We start from the raw sequence: 20,108 nt of genomic DNA on the forward strand, positions 1-20,108 counted from the left end.
TTGTTTTAGTCGCACCACGTAAAAACCAACCATGATTGTCTTTTCTGTACTTATAGGTCCTCTTCCGGATGGATGGGAACAAGCCATGACTCAGGACGGAGAGATATACTATATAAACCATAAGAACAAGACCACCTCTTGGCTAGACCCAAGGCTTGATCCTCGTTTTGGTAAAGGTTCATTTCAAAACGTTTTTAGACATTTTTTGATAACGTGTGTGTGTGTGTGTGTGAGAGAGAGAGAGACACCCACCCTGGGAAGGTACACGGAAATAAAATTGCATTGCTTTACAGTATTAAACACATGACTGCCCACCCAGCTTCTCCAGGACTTTATACCTTTCCCTCTGCCCTGGAGGGAGAAATGCAGATGTAAATGAGCTTTGTAGCTTGGACCCCTCGGGGTCGGGTTGGGGGAAAGTTGTGGTGGCGTACTGACCAGAGTTGCTGTTCCTTTCACATTTTTGGAAGACATTGTGATCTTGCTTAAAGTGGTCTTTCTCGCTGCACTGATCATCGGGCTGTCAGCTGCTGGGGAACCTGGGGCACCAGCTTTGGTCCATGCCCCTGTGTGTGCTTCTGCTCGACTTAAGAGGACGGTCAGCCCTGAGCCCGTCCAGTGCTGGGCGCTGCTGTGTTTGCTGCCTCCGCTGGGAAGGGGGTGTCACATCTCTCCCTTCTCTCCTCACTTTGGCTTGCCTTTTTTGTTTGTTTGTTTTTTTAAAGGAAAGGTCCTTAGTTTGTTTTTTTTTTTTTAGGAAACAAAAAGCAAAAGCAAAGCACTTTCCCCTCCAAATTACAGGACTAACTCAGCATTTGCACAAGCGAATACTCTCCACAAAAGTACACGTTTTGATCATCGTACACAAGCTCCGTGTGCCTTTTTATCCACATTTTTTCACTCTTCTCAGTTTCTTCAGTTGGGTTTCTGAGATATTCTTCCAGAGCCGTGGAAAAATGAGTGTAAAAAGGAGCAAAGCGTTGTGGTTTTGAAGTTTTCGTCTTTGGCCTGGAGGCAGCTAAATGAAAACAGTGTGCTCGGCACTGAGTGGGTCAGATGGGCGGGGGAGGCTGTCACAGCCTCGGCGGGGGAGGCTGTCACAGCCGCTGCGGGGCCCTGACGGGAACGAGGATTTAACTCTGCGAATGCCTTCCAAACACAGAAGAGGAAGGAGAACCCTGCCTGGCCGCAGCTGCGTGAAATAGCGTCCCTGTCATAAGCGCCGTGGACAGTTGTGCCGCGTTTACGTCGGCTCTGTTGGCCGCGGCCTGTGGCTTGGCCCGAGCTGCCCGAGCTGCCCTGGATGGACGGAACCCTCTGTGCAAGAGGAGTGGGGGGGGGGGGTCAGGCCGGAGACCATCATCTGGACAGATGTCCCGTGTGGCTTCAGCGCTAGCCTTGGGAGCTTCCAGATCTGTTTGGGTGTTAAAAAGTAACGTGGTGTGTTAATAATTTGCAGCTTTGGGTTTTATTTAATACTTGAATAAGGCCTTGTGGTTGGAATAGGAAACGAAGGAAGGTACAGGATTTAATCCGTGCTGCCATTGTACAGACTGGAATGACAAACACCGTGTTTCCTTGAATCATCGTTAATGAGATGGATCGGCTTGTCCACATTTTGGAAATTTTTTAAAATGGTCTGTGGTTTTTTTTTTTACCCCTACATGAGGTTATGAAAGATGATGAATAACTCTTAGCTTACTGCAGAAGTCAGGAATTAGAACAGAGTTGTTTTGTTTTTTTTGTGTAAGTACGTTCAGGTTAGAAAGTGAAGTGAAACAGCTCGGCTGTGGTCCTCAGTAGACCCGTTCTTCATATCACCCAGTGTGGTCTTTTGTTTCGAATGAGAGAAAGTACTAGAAGAATTCTCCTACACTGCGCAGAATTAGGTACGCCAAAACAAAGTTCCATACAGTCTCTTACTGCCTTTCGCCTCCCGTTTTGGGCCCGCTGTATGTGTGTTCCGGACAGGCCTGAACAGACCAGAGCTTTCTAGTTTGTGGCCCGACATTTAATCTGTTCCAGACCTTTTCAGTCCGAGAGCTCGTGTGTGCTTGGGCGGGAGCAGGATGGGGAGCACGTGGGCTTCTGTCTGGAGTGACAGCAAATAGAGACGAGCTGCTCGCTGCTGCGTTTGAGGGAGCTTTCCTTGGAGTCCCGAATCCTGTAGTGGATTGTGTTTGATCTCTGCCAAAAAACTCTAAACTGTCCTTTGTAGGACCCTCTGAGCCGTGCAGACACAAACGAACGGTAGATTATTTTCATGGTGGTGAGCTTTGCTCCCCTGTATTTCCCAAATTTGTATAAAAGCGTTTGCCCGTGTTTAGCTTAGGTCACATTGATGGACGTCTTTTGGCATTTTGAAATGGAAGATAGAGCTCTGTGTAAGCTTGACGTTTTCATTTTCCTCCTCCAGGCAGCCTCTCCCATTTCCTTATCAGAGGCTTTAGGTTAATTATATATATTTAGAATAATTTATCCATCCTTCATATCCTGCAGAAAGCTGGTAAATTAGCCATATAATTTCAGGAAATAGTAATTTGTTGCGGATTGGTTTTCTTTTATCTGATTTTCTTCTTTAGCATTTTAAAAAATATATATTTTGACACTTAAATAATTTTAGAGAGTCCTTTAGTAATTTGTATGAAATCATGAAGTGTGACATCCATTGGCAGTAAGGGCTCCCTGGTATTCATTGGCTTTGAGAAAGGAGGGCTTTTGTTTGTTTTTAAAGAATCCTTTTAGGGATGTTTTGATCCTGGATTAATGAAAATTGGTGCTTGAGTGTTATGTAGGCCATTGAATTCATATGAACAACCATTTTTTCCTGCAGACTTTATATCGTAAATATAAAGAATCTGAAGTTTTAAATGTTTCCTTGTATGTTGTAGAAATACCGTTTTATGTAATAGTCCTAGGAATAATTTCTGGTAAAAGCCCTAATGAAAACACCCCAAAAAATAATTTCTGTTCTTCAGAACAAAGAATCTCCAAAACGCTAATCATGATTGAATTCCTCGTTTATGTTCTCTTACTGTCCTCACTGTCCCTGGGGAAGGACATACAAACAGTGCTTAGCGGTTGTTTCTGGAGATCAGTGCTGGTGCCGCTGAGAAAATAAACGGAAAATCATGTTTGGTGTACGTGAAATATTGGGACCAGAGATTTGGGCTAAAAAATACATCTTTTGAGTCTTAAAGAATGTAGTGGACCATCTAGTGTGGCAAAAACAGTGTCCTTTAATCGCTAGGGCTGTGTGCATTGAAGCTCTGTGTGTGGAGATGGAATTAAAGCCCAGCATTGCCCCAGACCTGACGTGTGTGTGTGTGACAGAGAAGATTCCTAAAATAATAATACGTAAGATTAAAAGAACAAAAAATACATAATTTATTAAGTCCCCAAACTAGAAGTTGTTCCCTTCTTTCTTACTCAGAGTTAAATGTTTTGAGTCAAAACCTAAAGGTCTTTATAAATTTTACTTTTCAGGTATTTGTTAACCTTTTCCTTCTAACACCAAATATTCTTGATAGCTGTTCTAAGTGAAGTGATGTTTTACTCTTGATGAAAATGTACCCAGTGACCGACTTAGTGCCTAAGTCTGTTCTGGTAGAGCTGGGAAAGCACGCCGAAGGCCGTGAGCTCTCCTGGCGGAGTCTTGGACGGAGCGTCAGCATCTAATCGTTGGAATTTTATTGACATGGGTCTCTTGATAATCATGCATTCAAAAAATAGGTATTTTTTCCTTATCCTGTTTTAAATCCTTCCTCCTGATCCTAAATTGTAAGTATTTGGTTGTGGACTGTATTACTAACTACTTAGGATAGACAGCAAACGGTAGTTCATTGTGTTTTAGGTACGAAGAGCGGTGGCTAATGACAAATTTTTAACAGATAAATCTCACAAAATTAGACTCTGGAAAGAACTTGTAATTCCTCTAACCAACATTTTTCAAATGGAGCTGGGTGGTGAGAAGTATTACGACACTGGGGGACATTGACACCCATGGCTCTTACCCCTGCAGTGCCACAGAGCCACTCAGCCACTGTGGACTCCCCGCACCAGCAACGGAGGTGGTGTTGAAAGCAGAAATGCTGGGGCAGTGGGAGGAGTGCCCCACATCGGGCTTCATCTCAGATCCTGGGAAAGTATGATCCGTCCAAGGTCACAGAGTTGAGTGACCGAACTAGAACCTGAACTCTTTTCTTTTCACACCTAGGATTTTTTGGAAGTTTAGATTGCGTGCAGTTGGATCTTACCGGAACACCCCTAATTCATTCAGCACTGATACCTGGAGGTTTCCGAGGGAAGATGACCGAGGGTGGCGCAGTGACTTGGATTATGTGGGGCCTCCCCTGGAGGACAGTTGCCGAAGGGAATGGTTTCCGTGGCAGAGGAGAAATTAGGACGTCTCTGAGTGGCGCAGACTGTGAAGCGGTCTACGTGAGTTCTCGTGCCTCATCTCTCGTGTTCTTGAGAGATTGTCCTCCAGCCTCAGTTTTGACCTTGCCCTAGACTACAGCGTAGCGGTTCGTTCTATTGAAGGAGATTTCCAATGGCCAGAAAGTACGTGTCCCTTTATTGCCTACATTTCCCTTCAGATTTGTGGCCGCGGTTCAGTCCCAGAAGCGTTCTTCTGGAGAAACCACAGGGCTCCGAGCACTCGGCGTTCTGGGATCTGAACCAGTCCGCTCCCCTGCTCCAGGGATGCCCTGCGTTTCACTAGCGCCTCTGTAATGCCCTGTGCAGTGTGTTCTGTGTGCAATCCCCGCAGAGGAAGCCTGGCGCGGCTCTGCGCGCACCCGGCATTTTACATGCCTTCCAAAACTCCGGTTTTCAAGTCTGCGAAGTGACTTGGTGTCCTCTTTCCTGTGTCTTATGTACCACGTGATGCGCTGGGTTCAAGTACAGTGTGGCAGAAAGGATTTTACCTGCTCAACTCAGAATCCAGAGACCTGAGTTTTTTCCTGAATCCCAGTCTAACCAGCTCATTCAGAAGAACACCTGACTTCTCTTGACTTAATTAAATGACACTGGAGGGCTTTTTGGAAGATGATTTCTAGTCTTAATTAATTTGATGCAGTGTCCTGGATTACGGACCAGTGCCTGCTCTGCCCCTGGCTTCCAGGTTTGAGCACACTGGGACTGGGGAACTTTTCGTTGAGTCATTTGGGGTCAGCTTTTGGTCCTCTGGGCACAGCTGGGAATGACTTGGGAGGAGACAGAAATCTTTCAACCTTTAAAGATTAGACTTTGTCCTACTCAGTCTCTTAGAAGCAGGTAGGAGTTTAAAAAAACCTTCCATGAGCAGGATTTGGCTTTATTGTCTTAAAGATGGTGCATTTTGGCATGCTTTGTTTCTCAAATGTAGCTTTCCAGTTAAGCTGCCCTGACAGAGAGCAAAGGCCTGCTGGGAGCTGAGGTGAGCCATGGCTCCTGGCTCCCGGCGGGCGTTGCAGTGTTAGGTGAGCACTTAATGCATCAGATTATGGAATACCAAACTCGCTTCAGTCCTGGCGGTCTGCGCTTCTGTTTGTCCCTGTGTGGTTTCTGTCTTGTTTTCAGTGTTCCTTCAGGAGGACGGAGCCAAGAGAGTCTGTCGGTCACGGTCAGCAGTTTGCCCTGCGCCTGAGCAGGGCAGGCCTGGTAGTCCCTTCGTAGTCCCTTCGTGGCTGCTGCTGGCTCAACAGTGCCAGGAATTACAAAGTGAAGGATTTTTTTTTTTAACGGAAGTTATTCATATTTAAAACTTAAGATCACCAAAGTCACTGAACAGTAATTTAAATTAATGGTTTATTTGTGGTACTATAAAGGCCCTAACATCAAACAGCAAAACAAAACAAAAAGCAACAACAAAAACCTTCATTAGCTTTTTTTTTTTAAAGATTTTATTTATTTATTTATTTGACAGACAGAGATCACAAGTAGGCAGAGAGGCAGGCAGAGAGAGAGAGGAGGAAGCAGACTCCCTGCCGAGCAGAGAGCCCGATGAGGGACTCGATTCCAGGACCCTGAGATCATGACCTGAGCCGAAGGCAGAGGCTTAGAACCACTGCTTGGAGCCGTTTTACCAGCTCTGCGTCCATAGCAAGGCCCCTGTGAGACGTGCGGGTGGAGAAAGCCGGCGTGGGTACCATGTCAGTGCCCCCGCAGAGACTCCGCGGCGAGAAACGGCTTGTAGACTTGCCAGGGGAAAAGTCAGATGGGCTTCTGTGGGAGTAAGTCAGAGCGACTTCGGAGGAGAGCGGCGCCTCTTCTTGGTTTGGTTTTACCCTCGCTCTGTTCTGCCGCCCTAGCTGCTGAGGTCATTTTATAGCTCATGCGGGACTTGCTTCAACTTGGAGAGCGTCCTGTGAGTTGCGCACAGCACCGTGCTGCGCAGGGATAGCAGCTGGTTCCGTAATGGATCTCCCGACCTGCGCCTGAGCGCCGCTTCCGGGCCGAGCATAACGGGAGCCATCGGGGAGGGGCTGTGGGCTGCTCCATAAATAAGTCCCCACCAGACGTGTTAGGTCCGGTGAGGGATGGAGGACTCGCAAGGTGCTCCGGAAAGGAGTGACATGGGATAGAGCGTGCCCGGTTGGGGGCAGTGGGGGAGAAAGGAGCGTGACTGGCTGGGGGGAAGGGCTGTTCCAAAGAGGGACACTGAGGCACGAGAAGAGCCCCATCAAGCTCTAGACTTGAAGGTCCAAGTTTGTGCTTGTCAGCCAAGACTAAAAAATGGATCTCTTCTAAACTATACATTGCCCTAGAAAAAGAGCCTGAATAGTATTAAGGGACATGTGATTGGAAATAAAGTTATTAATGGCAGTATTTATTCATTAATTTAATGACTTCATGATGCCAGGTGTATTTTAAAATGTAATTCCCCTTCCCTTCTAACCAGTAGTCTCATTATCCGAACTTTCTCTCCAAACTAGGCTTCAGACTTCATTTCCGTAGTAAAGGGAAGACGTGGCTGTACTCTGGGGACAGAGAGAACTGAAAGCTCGTTAGAACACTTGCTCCCTTTTCTTCTCAGCTCAGTTAGCAGTGCCTGTGTCGTGCCCCAAACTGTGCAAAGACGTGATAAGGGGAGCATGTGCTATTGGGTTTTTGTAAGTTCTATCCACAATTCTAGTTTGAAAAATACTATTTTAATAAATGTTCATGCCAGTCTTTTGATAGATGTTTGAAAGAAGTTGAATGGACCTAAGTAATGATGTTTGTTGTCAGTATTTTTTTTTTTAACAGTTTAAGGATTTAAAAACTAGAGCCCAATTTTAGGTGTGTATGGGTTGGGTTGGTACTTGGGAAAGGAGAGAAGTGCAAAATGTGGGAAGGGGGTGTTTCTGTGCCTGGGACAAGACCTAGAGCAGTGGCTTCAAGGAGACCCACTGCTGCGACCTGACACAGAGTCAGACCATGGCGCAGTCCCACGTGACACCCTGTCAGATGGCTAAAATCAAGGGCAGAGTGTAAGTGTTGACCAGAGTGTGCCGAAACTGGAACCCTCATAGGGTGCTAATGGGATCCAAAAATGGGCAGCCACTTTGGAAGGCAGTTTTTGCCAGATGCTCAAGAAGGTTAAATACACAGTCTGCTCAGGACCCAGCAGCTCCTTCCTGGGCATGCGTGTACGGGACGCCAAGACCGTGCGTCCACACAGAAACCTGCACGTGAGTTTTCACAGCAGTCCTGCTCATGATAGTCCTTGTCCATCGATGTGTGACTGGACCGGCAAGGCATGCTGTACCTGTGTCATGACATGATAATCAGCAACGAAAAAGGAAGGAAATGTCAAAACGTGCTAAACGTGGTTTAATCTTGAACATACACTAAGTGACAGGCCCGTCGCAAAAGGCCGCATGTTGTTTTATTCTGCGTATGTGTTCTGTCCGGGCTGGGCTCGTCCGTAGGCCTGAAGATAGATGCCTGGCCTCCAGGGGTGAGGGAGGGGCGCACTGCAGAGGGTACAGGGTTTCTTTGGGGGGTGAACAGGTCCTGAAGTCAGTAATGGCTGCGCAATTCTGTGAATCCGTGAGAAGTGTTAAAAGGGTGAAATATCTCAGTAGAGCTTGCTGTTTTCTGAAAGGTTGTATTTTTAAGTAATGTTTGCATCCGGTGTGGGATCCAAATCCTCACCCAGGAGACCCGAGAATGGCATGCCCCCCCCAGCTGAGCCAGCCAGGCACCCCAGGAAAACTGACTTTTAAGAAAGTCCTTCCTCTGGGACGCCTGGGTGGCTCAGTTGGTTGGACGACTGCCTTCAGCTCAGGTCATGATCCCGGAACCCCGGGATCGAGTCCCACATCGGGCTCCCAGCTCCATGGGGAGTCTGCTTCTCCCTCTGACCTTCTCCTCGCTCATGCTCTCTCTCACTGTCTCGCTCTCAAATAAATAAATAAAATCTTAAAAAAAAAAAAAAATAAAGAAAGTCCTTCCTAGCCTGCCACTGTTGTTTAGGTCCAGAGCTCAGTGGAGTGATGGGAAACTCTTTTGCGTATTGATGGTAAAAGGATTCCGAGGAGGGGACACTGGGCTGGCCCAGAAGGTGGACCGTGTACCTTGGTCTCAGGCGATGAGTCCAAGCCCCACCTGAAAATAAAATCTTTTAAAATAGAAAGAAAAGGGGGCGCCTGGGTGTCTCAGTGGGTTAAGGCTCTGCCTTTGGCTCAGGTTATGATCTCAGGGTCCTAGGATCGAGCCCTGCCTCAGGCTCTCTGCTCAGCAGGGACCCTGCTTCCCACCCACCCCCTCCTGCCTCTCTGCCTGCTTGTGATCTCTCTCTGTCAAATAAATAAATAAAATCTTAAAAAAAAAAAAAACAGGATAGATTCAGTCATTAGATTAGGACTCTGGTTTTTTGCACCTTTTATAAGAGACAGATTCTCAGTGCGAATTGAACAGTAATTGTCACTGAAAAAAACCATTTTGTATTTAAATGCATAGATTATTGTGCCAATTAGCCATTTTTTGTAGATGTAGATTCAGCCTCCCACGTTGTGTAGTGAACACTGAGCTGGCAGTGGGTGTTTTGTGTTTTGCTTTTAGTTTTCAGATTGACAGATGGCCTGTTAGTTTGTGTTCTTAAAAAAGTATTCATTTTTTAAAATAGATTTACTATTTTATAGTCTTGAGCATCCCTGAAGGTATGTGCAAAACCCAAGATTTGTTTCGGAATGTTAGGGGCAGGCTAACAGGGCGGCATGCAGGGTTGAGTGGAGACGCGCCTTCTCGGGCTGTGGGGGGACTCGGTGCAAGTTAGCAGGATTCTCGTTTCAAATTCCGGCTTGATGAGGTTACTGGTTTTTTAATTTATCATCACCAGGTTTATGGTGATTACTGGATCTGGAATACTTTGTAATATTCCAAGGTCGAGGGTCTATTACAAAACTGAAAACCTCCTGAAGCTTGAAAATGCAGATGTTGAGAAGGAGGTCTGGGACCAGACGCATCCGTGGGGATGACCTCCTCTTGTGTGGAGACGGTGGGCTCTTTTCAGTAATTGTTGAATCTGAAGTTTGCTACTGTGATGCTGACAGGACTGATTTGTTCAGTAACACTTGAAAGTTACTGTTTCATAGTCCAAGCAGCACAGACTCTGAATTTAAAAATAATAGCTCTTAAAAATATTCTGTCATGTTTTAAGGATGATTGTTTTCTCTTTATCTTCTGGAAATGTTATTAAAACTGGAAAAGTTGATCATGGAGGGAAGAACTGGGTACTGCTGGTCTCTCCTTTTCTAGTTGCCCTGCCCCCTTTTCCTGGGAAAACAAAGCCTGTTTTGTTTCTCGCCTGCTTGTGAGGTCTCTGCTGTGCCCCATGTGGGCGCACTGCTCTGTGCTTTGTTGAAAGGCTTGAGATGCTGAAGGTGAAGCGCGGGATGCTTCCGGAGAGGGGCTCCCCCAGCTCCCCCAGCTCCGCGGGATGAACAAGCTTGTGTGAGTGGGTGATTCCCACGCGCTCTTGAGAGGAGCGCGCACCTGCACCCTGCTATCCATAGAACCGCGGCCGGCAGACAACCCTAAGTGCTCGAGTTGTCGGACTGTTGCTGCTGCAGATGTGGTACAGACTTCTGTTTAATTCTGCAGAACTAGTTCTTCTCTCATCTCTTGCTCTCCTGTTTCTCCCTTTCTGTGGTTTTGAGTAGTTAAACAAGCTTAGTTCTAAAAAAGACTGTACCAACCAATTCATGATGCCTTTAGCAGTGGTCACTGTCAGTAATCATTACTCCTTACGGTGTTTAATTCTGGGAAATGGGTGGGAAGCAGAGGATATTTACCTCTTTATTTCCATGCAGTTACGTTGTTGTCTGGTTAGTTTTCACAAAGACTACGTATTTATATTAACCTTTAAATGTTCTGTAACTGAGTAAAGATCCAGTGTGGAAAGCTCAAAAGCTTTCCGGATGTTTCTTAGAGATGAAATAATGGACCACTGTACAGCTCTAGAGTCTGCTTTGCAGTTAATCAAGTTGCATATTCCAGCACTCCTCAACTCACTAATGGGCTGTTTCCTAGCAGTTTTTTTTTTTAAATTGATTTACGTAATTGCTTGGAACTGGAAACATTCTCCCCAGTGGCTGTTTGTTCTAGGGTGCAGCTTATGGGGTGTGCACCGCGTGTGATGGAGTCTCAGATGAGCTCCCCAGCTCATGTCGTTGAAGGAGACATTCACGGTGGATGAGACATGTCGGTGGGGAAGACACCAGGCCTTGTGCTGGACTGCCTGGAACGGGCTTCTGCAGAGGAGGAGGATGCCTTGGAGGCTTACTTGAGGCTTAATCTCCACTACCCGTTTTGTCCATTTAGGTTTTATTGGAAAAATATGCATATCTCTGTGAATCATAGCACGCCTAGAAACGCAAGTGGCCTGGAAAAGTGGGAGAAGGCAGAGGGCAGAATGGTTATCTGTAGGAGGAGGAATCTTAAAGCTTAGAAAGAATTGGTCTGGAGAAGGAGCAAGGTGCCCTCTGTGGCTCATCCCCTTTTCTCCAGGCTGTTATCTCCACAGCGTCTGCCGAAGGGACGTGGGAACACGCCCAGAGTAGCTGGAGGAGCCGAGTACTGGACGAGTTACTGGGTTGTGTCTGACTCTGGTTGTGGTCACTTTGATGGTGAAGACCACAACGATACGTGTCAGTTATGCATCTCGTGTCGGTGGCAAGTAAATGTAAGCAGTTGTATTGAATGAGGTTGATTGGTGCCTGGCAAATCTTAGTTCTTAAAATTTTTGGCTTTTTTCCTATGCATTTCCCTACAAAATAAACTACAAACCATGATTATGGAATTTAAAGCCATTTATTCTTCATAAAGACCAATCATAAATATTTTCATGGGGCCTTCTAAGAAACTAATAAGGCTTTCCAACAATATGGGACAGCAAATCCTGTTTTGACGTCCCTTTTCTGCTCCTCTAGACAAAATACTAAAAGCAGATAACCAAAAAGACATAACTGGGGTTATAACCTAAAAAGAAAAATCTCTGTGGGTCAGCAAATAAAATCAACATACTATACAGTGAGCAAGGGCAGGCAGGACCAGGGGCCTGCCAGGTTTAGGGACCTCCGCTCCTGAGGATGTCAGGAGCTCCCAAGTGGTAGGAACAAGGCCAAAGCAAGGATTCGACCCTGTGTCGAGTCGCAAATTCAGGAACCGATGCACAGAATCTGTTCTTTAACCACAGCGCAGTTAAATTAGATCCCAATAAAATAGTTAGCTTCAAAAAACCATGGTTTGCCTTCTTGGGTACTACTAGCACCTATCATTAAAGTTGTGATTAAAACTGGTGCGTGGTATAGCATTAATGAACAGAAGGGAAAATCCAGGACCACAGAATCTAGCCATTTAGTCTGTGAGAAAGCTGTTTCTGGGGGAAGGATGTACTTCACATGCATGGTGTTGAGACTAATGGGCACAAAAAAATAAAATTTGATTCATTCACACCACATTCCAGGATAAATTCCAAATGGTCTGGATTGAATTGCCAAATAAGTATATAAAAAGGAAGCATATAGTTTTTGAATTAAAAAGTTGATGAATTCCTTTGCCATCTGGGCATGGGGAAAACATAGCTCAAGTTTCAAAAAGATTGATAAATTTGCTTAAAAAAGAAACTTGTGGGGGGAAAAAAAGGCAAACTAAAGAAACAGATGGAAAACAGGGCAATTATTTGTGGCTTACGTACTGCCACAGTTGTCTACCCCTAGCCTGTGAAGACAGTCTGTAGTAGAGTACGGAAAGACTAATAACCCCATTGGACAAGATAGGAAAACAATTGACGTTGAAAAAACACATGGCCCTTAAAATCGGGTAATTGATCAAACTTTGGTGATAAAAAATAGCAAAGTGAAATCACACAAGCCATTTCTCATCTTTCAGATTGGCAAAAGTCCAAAAGTTCAGCAAGGATTTGAGAGGAAAGCAAGATTCCCTTACACATTACTAGGACGGTGCAATGAAGTGCCCCGTGGTGTGAGAGGCAGGAAGGGAGGGGCTTGCTGAGAGCGCTTGCTTCAGCAGCTAACTTAACAGCTGTCCCCGCTAGGACTCTGCCCCGGGTAGTGGAAGGACAAAGTGAGGTGTGTATGAGCTGACAATGACGTAGTGAACACCTGACGGGAAATTGGTTGAATGGAGCCCTAATTAGCTACTTTTTAAAGGAAATGAGAGAAAACCTGGATATTGTGCTTTGGAGTGGTCCCGAGGGAATGTCCGTGGGTGAGAAAAGGGGACTGGAGTAAAGCAGTCTAGCGTGGGTGCCACCACAGGTCCCAGAAGTCACCACAGGTCCCAGAAGTCTGCATGTCTTCGCTTGGACTTTTAGAACGCCCGGAGCACTGGTGACTGCTGGGGGGGTTGGTGCTGGCAGTTGGCAGGTAGAGTGAGTCTCCAGCGTTGGCGAGCACAGTGTCCCCGGTCACCCTCGATGGTGAGTTGGTGGCCGAGGTGGCCTGGAGAGCAGTTACTCAGCTGCCTTGACCGCAGCCACTGACAGTACAAACCCAGCCCTGACGACTCGGAACTTTCTGGTCGTCGTCATGTTGAGCGGACGTTCAGCTCGTGCTGTTTGAAGGAACGGCATTCGTGCGGAGGGATAACACATCCTCACGTAGTAGAACCACACTTCTCAGCAGAAGAGAGAGAACACTTAGAAGATGGGGGACCCCAAGGAAAACCCCTGAGTGATACATGTGGAAACCGTATGAGTGAAAGGCTGCACTGTTGACCTGACCGTTGTCCATGAGGCGGTGGGTGGGGATAGGGGAGAAGCAGAATTAATTGTGTATTGATCGGAAAGCTGCACAACAAGCATGGGAGGGTTTATCTGTTTTTCCTTCTTCTCTGTATGTTTGAAATCATTTTGGAACTTTGAAACATGTTTGGAAGCTTAACAGTCTACTAAGTAGCTCATGAGTTAAGCGGAAATTGAAGCAGAAACTACAGGTATTTGGAAGAGAACAGTTGTGAATTACACTTTCAAAAGGGAGGACACAGAAGAGCATCACTTAAAGGTAAATGTACTGATTTTCAGTGCTTCAAGAAAAGATTTAAACCAAATAACTGGAAGTCAAGAAGTTGGAAACACAGAAAGCCTGGAGGGAAAAGGCAGGAGCAGGAGGTAGGACGCAGTGGTGGGCGCCCTCCGCGCACATCAGCGAGGGGCCTGGGAGGCTGGACTGAACAAAGGCGCAGGCATGGTCGTATTGTCCACGGTTCTGTCTCAGCGTGGGGCTGGCGTCATGGCGGAGTTGGCCAGTCTTTGGTGACGTGGGTGGCAGCATTTGTGAATTGTCATATCCCAGATCATTCCATTTCTGCCTTAGTGAGAACTCAGCTCAAGTGTTTTAGCTCCAGCTTCAGGCCAGACACTGCGCGGGGCTCCGAGGACATGCACATAACTCGGGTCCTCGGCCCGTGCCCGTGGCAGTATCAAGAAGGCAGGGCTCTGGGAGAGGCTGAGCCTTGTGCTCCTGCGTCCCAGGCCTGTACCGGGGACCCCAGGAAGTCACAGGAGCGTGGTGCTGAGTGTGGTGGGACAGACAGGTGTGTCATTTTGCACTCTCCTCACGTCCTGGGCTCAGGATTGTGTTGGGAGGTTGTGGGACACTGCTGTTCTTCCTTCAGCGTCTGTGAAGTTGTTAGGGCCTGAGGTTTTCTTGGTCGGTGTGTATTAAACATTAAGTAGAAGCAGGGACCCAAAATGTCACCTGGAACAGTTGGTATGTGTCTGAAAGGTGGTATGTCCCGTTTTCCTGGAATAACGCTCTGTCTGCTTAGGAGGCTACCATGGGCCATGGTTTGGTCCGGGTGGTGTCAGTGACAGAAACTCCCTGGTGGGAGAAATCCACGGTTCCTGATTGTCACATGGTCATGGGGGGCCCAGCACAGGGCCCGTCCCCACCACTGGGGGCCAGTGTCCTGTGCCACAGACCTCCGCCCACTGTCCGGGTGCGCCTGGGCTCTGTCATTCATCACTGTCACCTGCTTGCTTCAGGAGAGGTTCTGTGTGTGTTTCAGTCATTTAAAAATGTTTGATCATTTTATTTATTTTTTAAGATTTTATTTTTAAGTCCTCTCTCCACATGATGTGGGGCTGAACTCACAACCCTGGGCTCCAGTTGCACGCTCTCCAACCGAGCCAGCGGCGTCCCAAGGACGGGTCATTACAGCAGGCTTTACTGCTCACAGTGCTTTGTGCCATTCGCTTTGGGAGTTGTATTTTTAATTAAATCTCTATATATTATAATTTATAATAAGCAACATGTTCACATCATTCACATTTCAAAAGTCACCCAGAATGTCTCTGCAAGTCCGTCCTCTCGTCACAGGTTCCCCGCTGCGGAGCCGACAGAGGTTAGTTGGTTCTGAGCCGTCCATCACTTTTTCGTACTCTCGTCCCACACTCGGCCCTTAACCTGCGACGTCTGCAGCCGCTGCGTGTCGTCGGTGACGTGCGCTCCCTCGGGTCTCCTGGCTCTTGTCTTGGGTCTTGTTTAAAGACAACAGGGGCAGCGACAGTAACGACCAGTTAGCACATCCCTTGTCCTAGGGATGGGTTTCCAGCTTATTTCCAGTCCCTGCCATAAAGGTGAAAAGCTGTGTTGACTATTCCCAGTTGCTTTTGAAAAACTCCTTTCCCTTGGCTACCAGTGTTTTAGGCCGGATGTTTTGTTTCCTTGCAGCCATGAACCAGAGGATCAGCCAGAGCGCCCCGGTGAAGCAGCCCCCGCCCCTGGCCCCGCAGAGCCCTCCGGGGGGCGTCCTGGGCGGCAGCGGCCCCGGCCCGCAGCAGATGCGGCTGCAGCAGCTGCAGATGGAGAAGGAGCGGCTGCGCCTGAAGCAGCAGGAGCTGCTCCGGCAGGTGAGGCCCGGGGGAGAGGCCGCCTCCGCTCCCCGGGAGTGCTGTTCTGGACCCGGCGGGGCCCCGAGGGGCCCGTGCACAAGGTGCTTCCCAGGCGAGCGTTGTTGAATCCCAGAGACCCCAAGGTTAGGAGATCCCGTAGTGCCTTCCTGGCGCCCGCTCTGAGCGGTGCTCGGAGGGCGGACAGGGCCGGGGTCTGCTCCTGGGAAGGGCTGTTGCGCTCCGGGACAGCCACCGCCCGTGTCAGAGCCAGCCGGGGGCTCCCGGAGGGGAGGCTGAGTCCAGGGAGCGGGGATGCAGCCTTTCCAGAGCAGTGTATGTTGTCATTTTCCTAGAAGTTGTTCTGATAAGAAAACAGTGCGATTTTGAAAGGGACAGAAGGTGAAGGTGTGTGAAGACCACACCTGCTGCTCTGTGCCCCAAGTCCGCCCCTCGGAGCGGCCGGAATGGTCAGCTTCTCACTTTCGTTGTTCTCCGGCATTGTTTCTGTCCACAGACGCAGAACACGTGTGTCTACTGTTTTTCCACCAAATTGTAGCCTCCCAAGGGTAGAAATTAAAACATCATGACACTCCACGTTTCTGTTCCCCGGAGGCAGGACCTTGGCTCAGGCCCATTAGTGACGTGGGCCACGTCCCAGGAGGGTCGCTGGACGTGCACAGACGTGGTGCCGTCCCCGGACTCTAACGTGGGATTGGAGAAACTGAGCCCTGGGGATGGAGACTTGGCCCTGGAGGTCCCAGACAGACCCACCTCTCAGCTGTCTGTGCTGTCCATTGTCCATCCGTGTAAGGCCAGCGCGCTGGGCTCCGGCCCCCCCGGCTCTGAGCCCGGACGCCAGGGAGTGCTTGTTCCGGGTTCGAGGCCAAGGAGTGGTTGTCACAGACGGATTTCTTTATCTGCCAGGAAGGTGTAGAAAGGAAGCACATTAACTCAGTGTTCTGTGCCTCTGGCTAACAAATGTCTGTAAAGGAAAGATATTTCTCATTTAAATAAAAACTCGATCATCGGAGCGAAGTGGCGCCATCGAGAACATGACGATGGAGCTGCCAGAGGAAACAAAGCGGCCTCCGGGCCTGTTTCCGACGCTGCCCCTGAGCACTGGACAGCCCACACACACGCCGGTCCCCATTCCACATATGAGTTGAAGACTGTCAAAACCAGGAAATCTTACTAAGAGTGAAGACCTGTTCATGTCACGTTCATCATTTTGCTGTATGCCATTGATCAGCCTGGGATTTTGTTCGTTTCGTTGTTTGTAACATTCTGTTGGGGTGGGCAGCGCTGCTGTTTGTGAAGCTCTTCCTTCTGGAGTCTTGTCCTCCCTCCTACTGTGGGTGACGGGTCCGAGACAAGCAGCTTAACCCCCTTTAAAGGCAGCTTTGTTTCTTCCTTATCACCAGCTGTGTTGTCTTTCTCACTTCCAAGTGATAGACCTGCTCTATTTCATACTAATAGTCTGTTTATTAGGATTTTTTTGGTTTTGTTTTTTGGCAATCAGTATAAATTCAGCAAGTCTCAAGTCTTTGGCTTCCTGTGAATTTCTTCCCTTGTTAGTTGCTCTTACCACTGAACATTGAATGACACTTTTCCTGCTCCTTCTAATACTCAGAAGCAAAGAGCCTTCCTGACCAATATCCAATTTTGTTTGAGTCCTGACGCCTGAAGCCTGCTGTCCTGTCCTCCGTGCTGTGCTGTTCAGTGCCCCTGAGGTTTCAGTTTGTTATGTGGTGACCCCATCGGCTCCTGTCTTCCTCGGTCTGCTTCTCGGGCTGGCTTGGGAGTTCTCTCTGTGGTGCTATGTCTGGATGAAATTTGTAAGTCAGCCTACATAGCCAAACCATGTGGCTTAAAGTAATTTTTATCCATCTTATTTTTTACTCTTAGGCAATGCGGAATATCAATCCCAGCACAGCAAATTCTCCAAAATGTCAGGTAGGCTCTTATCTGATGTTTTAGCATTAAAAAAAAAAAGATACTAAATTAGGAAAGCAAGAAACTGGCGCTCCAGGGTCCTGTCCTTACTGAGCGTCAGCCCAGGGGGTGTGACTGTGAGCCATCTCTTCCCAAATATGTATGTTACCACTGCCGTTCCCAGAAGGTCTGCACGGCCTGCTTCCCTCCTGCTCCTTCCAGGGAGCATCTAGCACTCAGTTTGATCATGGAAGTCTCGTTTTATTCCGTATTTGAAGTGTATTATGTCCCCGTTGTACATCCTGTCAGGCTGAGCTGTGTGTGATTCTCATTTGAGTAGCTTACAGTAGTGTTTGTAATGATGGATAGGAGCTACGCACCTGCCGGGACAGACCGGCACAGCTTATCTCCTTGGGCGGACTACTGTAAGACCTCCTAAGAGAGTCACAGTAGTATTCTTAGGGGAAAAAACTCTTTCCAGGGCATCCCAAAGGAAGAATATCACGATTATCAGAAGAGGGAAGGGCCTGCTTGGGTCGCGTTTGGGGTTTGTTGACTTTATCAGCCTGTCTCCCTGATGAACCCCAGAGAACACTGGTTGAAAAGGAATCTTATGTAGATGGAGAGATTGTGGCCATTTGTCCTAACTCAGGCGCTTCCGTGATTGAAGGGAAGACTCTCAGTCATGAAAACAAACAGACTCTCTGTGCTCAGGGTTCACAGGATGTAAAGGACTGAAGACCTGGGGGGTCATTGCACTTTTCATGGGTGGGCAGATGCTACCACGTGCCCCTCGTGTGCTGTGGGGCTGAAGGGCGTGCGTCCCAATGAGCTGTGTGTGGAAGCAGGAGTTGGCAGAGCTCCGCTCATTTTGGATGCTGTCATTGTGCCCGTCAGAGTCCGTGCTGATCAAGTCAGAGTTAGTCCCTGTAGAGACAGTTAACTTTGGGAGGGAAAACTCGCTTCCTTAGCCCATAAATGCCTTCTCGAAGCAAGATATCAGGTGAGGGGCTAACTCCCGGAAGTTGTCTTCTGTGGAGAGAGCGCATCCTCGCTGTGAGGGCCGCCGTCATCATGGAGGCCTGGCCAGAGCCAGGGTCTTTAAGAAGTGAGGATACGTCCAGTGCTTTAGCTCTGAAGTGTTTCTGAAAGAAGGCTTCTCTTTGTGATAAGTGAGGTGGAAACTAAGATGGGAGCAGAAATTAAATGAGATTTGGGTTTAAGCAAAAAGTCCTCCATACCAAAAGTGTTTCGAGGTTGTTTCTTTGTTTTCCTACTGAGATCTTAAACCATAAATCTGATAAATGAGTAGCTTAAGGTCTTTCTTTCACACCTGAGTGCAAATGTAAATAGTAACCCTTATTAAAATGATCAGGCGTTCTTAGATTTTCTTTTTAATAGCTTCAGAAAAGGTGAGACTTATGGAAAGTCCGTTAAGTTTATATGGTGTTAAAATTGCGGAGTTGATTCCTTAGATTTATTTAAGCCAGAACAAGAAGCCTGAAAGAGGTTTTTTAAAAATCAACTTTGGATGTGTTGGAGAATGAAATACTGGTTTGTTATATAAGTTTTTGTCAGTGTGTTCACCTGGCAGGTGTGGGAGTGTCAGTGAACGTTACGAGGTTTGGTGCGGGGTTACATTTGGAGTGGCTCCGAAACAGAGAATGTGATGGGGTTTGTGTCGATCAAGCCTGTGTGTGCTGATGTGTTTTCTGGGTAACCTTCAGGTAGTTTCCGGGAAACAGTTTCACAAAGAGGGGTCTTCTCTGAAGTGAAGATGTGGCTTTGTAGAGGGTTGCCAGGAAAGCTGGGAAGAGCTTTCTTGTCTCAAGGAACAGAATGTATGAAGGAATAATGGAGAAAGGGGGACAGATCCAATATTTGAGTCCTAAATGCTGTTCAAAGTGCCATTTTACTTTTCTGATAGGAATTAGTGCACATGAGCTAAGCAACACGAAACCCGTGTCATTGCTCTGTAATTAGATTGTAATCATACACTTTAGATGCTGTGGCATGTGGGAAGGTACCATACTTCAAAATGTTTACAAAGGTAGTCCTCTCAAAAGCTATCTTTTAATTTTTACCAAATAGGATTAACTACACAGATCTGTGTTCTGGTCACATAGACTGATGTCAGTATGGGACAGGTTAATGTGGAATTCTGAAGAATTAAGACCATTTTAAAGGCATTTTGTATATCTTAGTTAAAGGTAGAAATTAACAGCTTACTTTGTTAGGGTTTGTTTGCAGATTTTGGAATAACTTGTCTTCAGAGAACTTAAAATTTTAAATTTCATTGTGATTATTCATTACTTTCATGCTTCAAAAGCTATTTTTGTCTTCAGAATAAACCTTTTGGAACTATAAATGTCATCTTCACTCCCAGAGGTCAAGTCTTTACTGTTCAATTTTCTAGCTATATCTCTTTCTAATACATCATTTACTCCTTTGTAAATTGGGAGACCTTTAGAGAGAGTTGGTTAGGAACGCATCACAGTTTCTGTTTCAAAGTCTTGTGAAACGAAACGCGTTGAGAAAGATAGCAACCCCCAAGTATGAATGTTTTTACCTTCTCTTGTGCCTGAGAATCTGGTTCCCCAGTACGGGTGAGATGATGAAGTGGGATTCCAGAGCCCCCCGCCCCCCCCCCCCCCCCCGGGGGCTTCAGTGGCCCCCCCTCCCCCCCCCCCTCTCCCTCTGGCTGCGAGCACTCTTCTGTCCTCTTGCCCTGATTCTGGTCACGAGCACGTCCCCTCCCTCTTGCTCACCAGGGTTCTCCAGTTTCTTTGTAAGGCCTAGGTCAAAACCTGTCCTCATTGGCCTTCTTAGGATTCTTGAAACGACTCAGAGC

The 20,108-nt window shown here is 47.3% G+C and overlaps 1 protein-coding gene across 4 annotated transcripts in view; it reads left to right on the top strand.

Annotated features, from left to right (window-relative positions):
- Window positions 1-20,108, top strand: part of YAP1 (Yes1 associated transcriptional regulator) — a 107,494-nt gene that overhangs the window by 74,103 nt on the left and 13,283 nt on the right. Inside the window, exons 4-6 of one of the 4 annotated variants that reach the window (XM_032844065.1) lie at window positions 57-176; window positions 15,165-15,343; window positions 17,231-17,278. In XM_032844065.1, the coding sequence (XP_032699956.1) occupies window positions 57-176; window positions 15,165-15,343; window positions 17,231-17,278 (347 nt within the window). The remainder of the gene's footprint in view (window positions 1-56; window positions 177-15,164; window positions 15,344-17,230; window positions 17,279-20,108) is intronic. The other 3 variants (XM_032844066.1, XM_032844067.1, XM_032844069.1) reach the window with 3 other exon arrangements.

Source organism: Lontra canadensis, unplaced genomic scaffold, assembly GCF_010015895.1.
Source record: "Lontra canadensis isolate GAN:19392208 unplaced genomic scaffold, GSC_riverotter_1.0 scaffold147, whole genome shotgun sequence".
Classification (NCBI taxonomy): Eukaryota; Metazoa; Chordata; class Mammalia; order Carnivora; family Mustelidae; genus Lontra; species Lontra canadensis.